This window comes from Haliaeetus leucocephalus, unplaced genomic scaffold (assembly GCF_000737465.1).
Source record: "Haliaeetus leucocephalus isolate CR32 unplaced genomic scaffold, Haliaeetus_leucocephalus-4.0 Scaffold0, whole genome shotgun sequence".
NCBI classification, from domain to species: Eukaryota; Metazoa; Chordata; class Aves; order Accipitriformes; family Accipitridae; genus Haliaeetus; species Haliaeetus leucocephalus.
In genome coordinates, this window is record NW_010972436.1 from 10,951,267 (window position 1) to 10,960,311 (window position 9,045).

The 9,045-nt window shown below is 42.8% G+C and overlaps 1 protein-coding gene across 1 annotated transcript in view; it reads left to right on the plus strand.

The window, feature by feature from the left end:
* LOC104840362 (sickle tail protein homolog) overlaps positions 1–8,548 on the plus strand; it is a 103,430-nt gene extending 94,882 nt beyond the window's left edge. Inside the window, exon 4 of the mRNA XM_010581296.1 lies at positions 8,346–8,548. Within this exon, the coding sequence (XP_010579598.1) occupies positions 8,346–8,548 (203 nt within the window). The remainder of the gene's footprint in view (positions 1–8,345) is intronic.
* The last annotated feature ends 497 nt before the right edge of the window (positions 8,549–9,045 follow it).

Below are 9,045 nucleotides of genomic sequence, written 5' to 3' on the forward strand. Positions count from 1 at the left end.
TGGATTGTCCTGAAGTGTCCCAAAAAAAACAGCTATCATCAAGATTTTAGAAGTTATACTTAGTTTTTAAAACTGACGCAAGTCTCAACTAATGATTTGACATAAATATGAGCGGGAAACAAGGGAGCATTTTCTTACTTTTGCTTTGCATTACTGCTGACTTCAGTGTGACGGAAAGTGCAGAGCCAGTGACTCAATGGACATGTGGTGGAAGATCAAGCTAAACCAGCATGCAAAGGCAAAGATTGTCTATCATCTCAAAAAGATACTGTTAACTGGTGGTTAGGTAAAGAGTGAAACAAATCTAATGAAAACTTTACCAACCTCTGACTCAACATTTCATTACTTAATTTACTTTACCAAACATAGCTCAGCTTGATTTCTGGCAGTTCTCACTGCTTTTCCGCACCATGTACTCTATATTTCTTCACCTGAAGATACAGCTTTCTTTGCTAGTTTGTCTAATTTTCCATTCCTTTTATATCCTGTACTGATTCCTAATATACTTTTTTGATGTTATTATTCACCCAACAAGGTCTGAAGGCCTCCTGTGTGTATTTTCCCCATGTTTTAGTTATACCTAGCTTTGCACCTTTGATTTAAAGAAATTCCAGACCTCCCAATGCATCCAGGTTTTGATTGCTCTAGTCCAGCCAGCTTTACTAATTACTTGAAATTTTCAAATTGGTCATGAAATTTCCAGAGGATACATAGAGTGGCTAGGTCAGAAGAGAGTAGCAGTGCTTTGTTCACACCAGTGATTTCTGGTTCTGTGGGAAGGTTTCAATGCTCCAGCACCCAAGCATCCAACATCAGCCAAATACAGATACTGTCATCAGTTAATACTTCTCTTCAGACGGGAGCTCATGGATGTTGCCAAATGTCAGTAAGATTTTTCAGTCCAGACATTTGCAAGATGTCTTGCCTTCACAGAGAACGTCCTGTAGCTTCACAGGAAAGAAACTCATGAGCTCCAATTTAAGCTTTGTCTGTATTTTATTTCATGACACTGAGGAGTTATTTAACTCTTCTGGCAGTTCTCACTGCTTTTCCTTACTGGAAGCTATTTAACTCCTCTGCCTCAGTTTTCTCTTCTTCATTATGAGAAGAGAATTATGAGAGGATTATGTGAGTATCAGTATTTTGCCGCTTAAAATCCATTGTGTGTGAGAATTAACTGATATTTGTAAAGGTCACAGGAGATGACTCAATCATGTTTGTTAACTTATTCTTGATTTACCAGGTATTTAACTTTTCTTTGCTGTTGTATGCTTCAAGTTTTTCTCTCTTAAATAACCCATTTGTAAGGATAATTCCTGTTCTGTAAAGAAAGTGAGTTGTGATTAAGGCTCTTCTAAGCATCTAAGCTGCCCAGCACTGAGATCACTGTTAGCAATGTAACCATGATAACATGGTGCTCAGTCAGGGTTAGGTCAGCACTGTGTATTAGATGGAGGTGGTGAGAGATGTGAGCTGGGTGGTGTCATGCTGCCTGCATAACATTAGCTTTTGCCATAAGGAGTAAACCTTTACCAGTTGTAACTAAGGAGTTATGCTCTTACCAGTACACTGCTGAGCCATTTTGGCTATGCAGCTTCTTGCTCTAAAGCCAGCCTAGACCCCGTGAGTTCAGGTATGGTTCACCCTTACGCCGTGTGGGCACGTCCTCAGCTGTCAAGTGGGTTTTGCTGCCCAGCAGCAGTATCTGAGCTGAGCATCTTGCCGAGCATCTGGTGCATCTGTGTGAGCTGCAGCCACAGCATGGGCAGTTCTCAAAGCTGTGCTAGCTGGACTAAAGGTGCAGGATGGCTGCTCCAGGCTCCCTCTAAACCCAGCACTGATGGATTCAGCTTGTGTGAGAGGCACTGCCTATATAAATCAGGTTAATAGCGCATCTTTCATTGCACTGTGTTGCTTTTCATGTAGACCATCCCTGAGAGAAATGATGAAATATTTTGCAAGTCCTGCTGTCACTGACTCTTGGTAAAGGGGGAGCAGAAAGTCTTTCGTTTTTGAAAGAGCTCTGTATGCAGGGAAGGGAAGGGTGGTCATGTGGTGTGTTCGCATGATCATCATCAGGTCTGGGTTTTATGCTTGTAAACTTTTCTTTGAACATGTCCTTTCACCTCTCGGGTGTTTAATTTCCCCTACTATAAAACATACCTTTCTGTTGACAGGAATGTTGTGAAGCAATTTGTAAAGAGGTTTAAGTTTCTGAGCCCTGGCTTACATGTAAATGTTTTCTCCTATGGCTTATGTTTAATGCCATGGCCTGTTGCCCATAGGGTGAAGAATGATCAGAAATTCCAGAGGTATTTCTGAAACTAAGCTATACCAGCATGATGAAGGGGAAAGCTTAACATCCCAGTTTGCCTTGTAGCTGTAGGAAAGCCCAGGGCTAGCAGCATCTAGAAGTGGTAGCCACAGTGTTGTCTGACTTGCACTTTCAAAACGGTTGCATGGTGTAGTTTCCTCGTTCACACCGATCTTCATACCTGTTTTCCTGCAGTAGCAAGGCATTTCACAGTCCTGTTTGTTTTATGTTTTATAAAACTTGGCACAATCTTCACGTTTCAGGTAAATCCATTGTAAAAGAGAAGCGTAAGTGCAAGAGGGACTCCAGGGTACATGGAGACATTAACATCTGTTGTGTGTAACTTTCTTTCCAGCGGCTTTGCTGGCATATGTGCTGTGCCCTAACAAAAGTCATGCCTGAGTTATATTCTATTTCTTCTTCCTTTAATTCTCCATGGGATTAATTTTTTAGCTGAAGGTAAAACAAACCTCAGAGCTCCAGCAGCTTCCATGAAGTTGGGCTAGTCGGTATTGCTGATGTTCAGAGTTTCAGCTGGGCAATGTGTGGAAGAAAAATAATGTCAATGACCTAAAATAATGGATTTTGAGTCTCTTTATTCTGTCATGCTGAAACAGGATTTTTAGAAGTGAGCAGTTAGTTTTGTCAAATAGGAAATGCCCTAAAGCATTGCTATATCATGATACGGATCAGACAACTCAAGAGGAAAGGCAGTAGGGTTTTTTTAAGGGCTTGTGATTTAAGGGAGAGTAAGGAAAAAAGAATTTATTGTGCCTTTGAAAATGTCTTTTCCCTTTACAGTGAGATGGTGGCCAAAACATTTCTCTGAGTTGTATGTTAAAGCTTTTAAGGCATGATCTTTTTGGATAACATGCATATTTGCTTTGAAAATCCAAGACCCAAAGACAACTTTAATTTTGTTTTGGATCAATATTTTGTGGGAGTATTAGAAGACAGGCAGAGTCAAGAGAGTTCTGAAATGATTTAGACTTGTATATAAGGAAGATTTTTCAACTTTACCATTTCTTTTGTGTTAATCGTTTCGGTAGCTCAATATTCAGCATGTTTTTAGTGGCCTGAAATGCAAAATGAGCATTTTCTGCATTCTGCACTAACTTTTAAAGTGGGCAGAAAAGAGATTCACGCACAACTGCAAAGCTGATAACGCAAAGTCTGTATTTTTAGCCAAAAAAATCATTTTTTTGCCACTTAATCCAAGAAAGTTTCAAATGCCAAAATATAGAAGGTTCCTTATGTTCTTCCTAAGAACTGAAAGCTATCATCAAAACTGAACATGTTTTTGTACATCTTGGAACAGTGAAATAAATGCAATCATTAAAAGCATGTGTACTAAAATTCTAAAGAACGTTTAGCTGCATAGAATATTTGAATGAGCACTAAAAAGCCAATTTTACCTAGAAGAACATAAAAAAATAAATGATGTCTCAAATTAAAATGAAAAATAAAAAAAAGGAAAAATAGTTTAATAACTGTCTAAATATTTGCATTAAAAATAAAATTTTTAGGAAAATTCTCCTCAATCTTTGAAAGAAAACCTAGTTACTTTTCAGTCTGAAACAAGTTTTCTAGCCAAAGGAAAATGGAAGTTTGTAGTAGGATTCATAAAGGGTCTGATTGCAATCGTAATGAAAGAAAAAGTATCAGCTCTTGATAATAGTAGGAAAATTATGTTAACAGCTCCATAAAAGCAGCCTAATATTAAGTAATGGTTAGGTAATGTTGAGCAGTCTGTTTAGTATTCAGAAAAGTTAACATCTTCCTTCCCTAAGTGCAAGCACAATTATCTCCCCACTGATTGTAGGAACATCTGACTGTGTATGTGTTCATTCCTCTATAACGATTATGGACAACATAGGGACAAAAATGCTAAAGACTAAGGGGAGAGAGAGCTCATCATAGATTAAAATGCCTTCTCTTCATTTCATTAAATGCCTTTGTATTCTAGAACCTTAGCTTTTCCCATTGCTTTTGCTCAGTGTTTGTATCTCAGCACCATAAACTGCCCATCCCATTGCTGATGACTTTCAAGTGAGAATCACTGAGTTACCATCTAAGTTTTGTGATTTGCTGAAATTTGATGATGACTGGTGGTAACTGCATTGAGGACTTTGTGTTCCCAATCCTCCTGTTTGTATTGGCCATGGGAGAAAAACATACAGTGCATCTACACTGCAATTACTGTGGTGAATTCAGTTTGTGTAAAATACTCTGCCTAGGTTTAGCCTACCTGTGTTGGTTATTGGTAGATGCAAAGGCATGGCAGCACAGAATCTGCTCAGGCCCCAAAGTCTGCCTGAAAATGTAATAAAGGTTTCAGCAGTTAGTTCAGCTGTCCTTCTACCATTGTGTCACTAGGAACATCCAAACTGGGTGATGTAAAACTGCCTTAATTGTTTATCTACATGAGCTGCAGTGAATTCAGTGTAGATGTTTCTGTAATCACTAATTCTTGAGCAGATCTGGTATTGTTTTCCTTTTCCAAATAGTTTCCAATGGCTAGATAGCTTTTGAGCCACTTACAAAGCATTTAGCTGTGGCAGTACCTCTCAGACAGCTGGTGGAAATACAAACTTCAGTAGTAATTTTACTGTCTCTACATTTTTCCTCCTCCATCTCATTCTGGGCTGCTAAACATCTGCAAAGTGGATGCACCAATATACCTTGGGGGCTCCTGAGCTGGAAAGCAGCTTGGCAGAAAAGGTCTGGGGATCCTGGTGGACGTTAAGCTGAACGTGAGCCAGCAAGGTGCCCTTGTGGCAAAGAAGGCCAATGGTATCTTGGGCTGCATATTAGACAAAGTATTGCCAGCAGGTCGAGGGAGGTGATCCTTCCCCTCTACTCAGCCCTGGTGAGGCCACACCTGGAGTGCTGTGTCCAGTTCTGGGCTCCTTGGTACAATGGAGACATGGACATACTGGAGAGAGTCCAACGAAAGGCCACAAGGATGATTAACTCGGTTGGAGCATCTCTGCTACGAGGAAAGGCTGAGAGAGCTGGAACTGTTCAGCCTAGAGAAGAAAAGGCTCAGAGGGGATCTCACCAATGTGCACAAATATCTGAAGGGAGGGTGCAAAGAAGACAGAGCTAGACTCTTTTCAGTGATGCCCAGTGACAGGACCAGAGGCAATGGGCACCAACTGAAACATGTGAGGTTCCCTCTGAACATCAGGAAACACTTCTTCACTGTGAGGGTGACCAAGCACTGGCACAGGTTTCCCAGAGAGGTTTTGGAGTCTCCCTCTTTGGAGATACTCAGAAGCTGTCTGGACACCATCCTGGGGAAGTGGCTGTAGGTGTCCCTGCTTGAGTGGGGAGGTTGGACCAGATGACTTCCAGAGGTGCCTTCCAACCTCAACCATTCTGTGATTCTGTGATCTTCCATTTTATTGTGTTTTTACACCACTGCAGAAGCTATACCTGCTCCATCTCTTACAAATAGCAAGAGAGTAAAGGTGTTTCTTCCTGGCACAATTCAGTGTTGTGCAGACACCTGAGATGGCTCAGAAAGAGCACAGTGTGCTTTTAGTGATCCATGCTCAGGCAGGACATCTGTGCCTTGAGTATGGATTGGATACGTACGCTCAGCTGGGCTTACCAGTTCCCGTTTCCTCTGTATCCAAAGTAGTTCAGCTGAGCATTTGCCTCTGTATCTGCTCCCTAGTGCTGTGGATCCCAGGAAGTTTCTTAGTCTGGTTGCAGTCTTGTGCAGCCTTTTTGCTGCTGTGCAGGTCCGAATAAGCCTTCCCACATTGGAGATGCTTATGAGAAGACCTTTTGGTGGTCTTTAGGAGCCAGGCCCAGCGTAGTCAGAGGTAATGAACCCCAGTCTGATGTCTGCTGTTGATTGGGATGGCTCTTCTCAGTGCTTCAGTCCTTGGAGGGCTTTGTAGCATAGGACTGGGCTGTAGCAAAGCTAGTAAGTCACACTTGTGCAGTACTGGCCAGTGGAGTTCATGCACCCGCTGGTTATGGGGGAGTCAGCACAGCCCTGGCAGGGGCAACACAGGCATTGTGGAAAAGGTATTTAATATCTCTTCACTGAGTCCCTGGTCTGTGTTATCCATGTTTTTTCCATTATTGAGCATCTCACAGCCTCCCATTCCCTGAAAGTAGAGAGTTAGCTATATCAGAATGGTGTTCTCCTTGTCCTGAGTGAATAAGAATGTCTGTATTTTGCAGTTCAGCATCTAAGATTACTCACGTTTCTCCCTGAGTGCTAAAGATGACTATTAACAGTGTTGTGAAATTGAAAGGATCCAAAATTGCTCCTGTTTTTTTGTGAGACCCCAGTTCTACTCCTGCTAGGTGTTTCACCTGGAGCTTTGTGATGGGTTGACCCTGGCTGGATGCCAGGTGCCCACCAAAGCTGTTCTATCACTCCCCCATCCTCAGATGGACAGGGGAGAGAGAAATATAACAAAAAGCTTGCGGGTCGAGATAAGGACAGGAGAGATCATTCACTAATTACCGTCACGGGCAAAACAGACTCAATTTGGGAAAATTAACTCAATTTATTACAAATCAACCAGAGTAAGGTAATAAGAAATAAAACGAAATCTCAGAACACCTTCCCTCCACCCCTCCCTTCTTCCTGGGCACAACTTCACTCCTGGATTTCTCCACCAAGCCCCCCCAGCAGCACAAGGGGGACAGGGATGGGGTTTACGGTCATTACACGTTATTTTTCTGCCGCTTCACCTCCTCAGGGGGAGGGCTTATCACACTCTTCCCCTGCTCCAGCGTGGGGTCCCACCCACGGGAGACAGTCCTCCACGAACTTTCTCCAACGTGGGCCATTCCCATGGGCTGCAGTTCTTCACGAACTGCTCCAGCATGGGTCCTTTCCACGGCGTGCAGTCCTTCAGGAGCACACTGCTCCAGCGTGGGTCCCCCCCGGGGTCACAAGTCCTGCCAGAAACCCTGCTCCGTGGGCTCCTCTCTCCACAGATCCGCAGGTCCTGCCAGGAGCCTGCTCCAGCGCAGGGTTCCCACAGGGTCACAGGCTCCTTTGGGCAGCCACCTGCTCCGGCGTGGGGTCCTCCCCGGGCTGCAGGTGGATATCTGCTCCACCATGGACCTCCCTGGACTGCAGGGGGACAGCCTGCCTCACCCCTCACCATGGGCTTCCCCACAGGCTGCAGGGGAAGCCCTGCTCTGGCGCCTGGAGCACCTCCTCCCCCTCCTTCTTCACTGACTTTTGTGTCTGCAGGGTTGTTTCTCTTACATGTTCTCACTCCTCTCTCCGGTGGCTGTTTTCCGCGTCCCAACTTTTTTTTTTCCTTCTTAAAAATGTTATCACAGAGGCGTTACCACTATCGCTGATTGGCTCGGCCTTGGCTGGTGGTGGGTCCATCTTAGAGCCAGCTGGTATGGGCTCGCTCTCTCTCGAACACAGGGGAAGCTTCCAGCAGCTTCTTACAGGAGCCACCCCTGTAACCCCCCCCGCTATCAAAACCTTGCCACACAAAACCAATACAAGCTTTATACTATATAATGCCAGCAAATTGAATTGTGAATATAAAATTCCTAGTGCTAAAATGGAAATCTGTTTTTGGCAGGGTTTGTTGGGTAAGTATGAAGCTAAAATACAAAATTTATGTTTAAGAAAAACTGGGTGCTATAAACGGATAAACTGCTTCCTCAATTGCTTGAAAAAAAAAAGTACCTTGTGATTTACCAACACCTTCCACTGCAGAGCAGACTTGGTGTGTTTGGGATTTTCCATTAGCCTTCTTAAGGTAAACTTCTGATTTATCTAACTGAAGAACAGTAAAAGGCTTCTCAGCAAAGTGCAGTACTGGGGCAAGCATATTTATCAAGGCACAACCGTGTCACTGTTCTATGCTCTGTGTTGAAAAGGAAAACGTTGTATGTGCTTTACAAGTAAGGAATGTGAGCTGATTTTTCTCTTCTCATTATGGGCTTGGTCTGTGTTCCACATGGACTTTGAAGCCCGGATCGTTACTGTGCACTTAAGAATATGTAACTTGCTATTATCTTTTGCTTGTAGGTGTTTTATATCTTCAGTATGGAGATGAAACAAAGCAGTTGAGGATGCCGAATGAAATCACAAGCACAGACACAATTCGTGCCCTTTTTGTAAGTGCCTTCCCCCAGCAGCTGACAATGAAAATGCTGGAATCACCCAGTGTGGCCATTTACATCAAGGATGAGAGCAGAAACATATACTATGAATTGTGTGATGTGAGGTAAGTAAACACAGAATTACAGCTGTTGGTTTTTTGTTTGTTTTTTTGGTTTTTGGGTTTTTTTGTAGTACACTTACAGAATAAAAAGGAGTGGAGTTGATAAGTATCTGACAGATAGTGGCCTGACACATAAAGGCATGTTCAGTGGTATCTGACTAATATGGGAGGTCTGGTCTGACACTGCCTTCAGCTGTAGGTGCAATATCTGCTGCACAAGCCATTGATAAATGGCATACCTTGTTCAAATATTCATATAATACATGCAAGTTCACATATTTAATATTTTATTGAATTTTAACTGAGACATAAATATTTAAAATATGCAGCACAAAATAAACATTTACTGAAAAACTGTTTTTTTCTTTGCTGGTAGTGCAAAGCCTGATCCTTGTGAGCTTAAAGTTACAAATATGAATGTCACCAATGTCCTCACAACAGTGCCAGTTCTGCATCATCTAACACTGCCAAAGGTCTGTGGCACTGGTGACTGCTGCTGCAGCA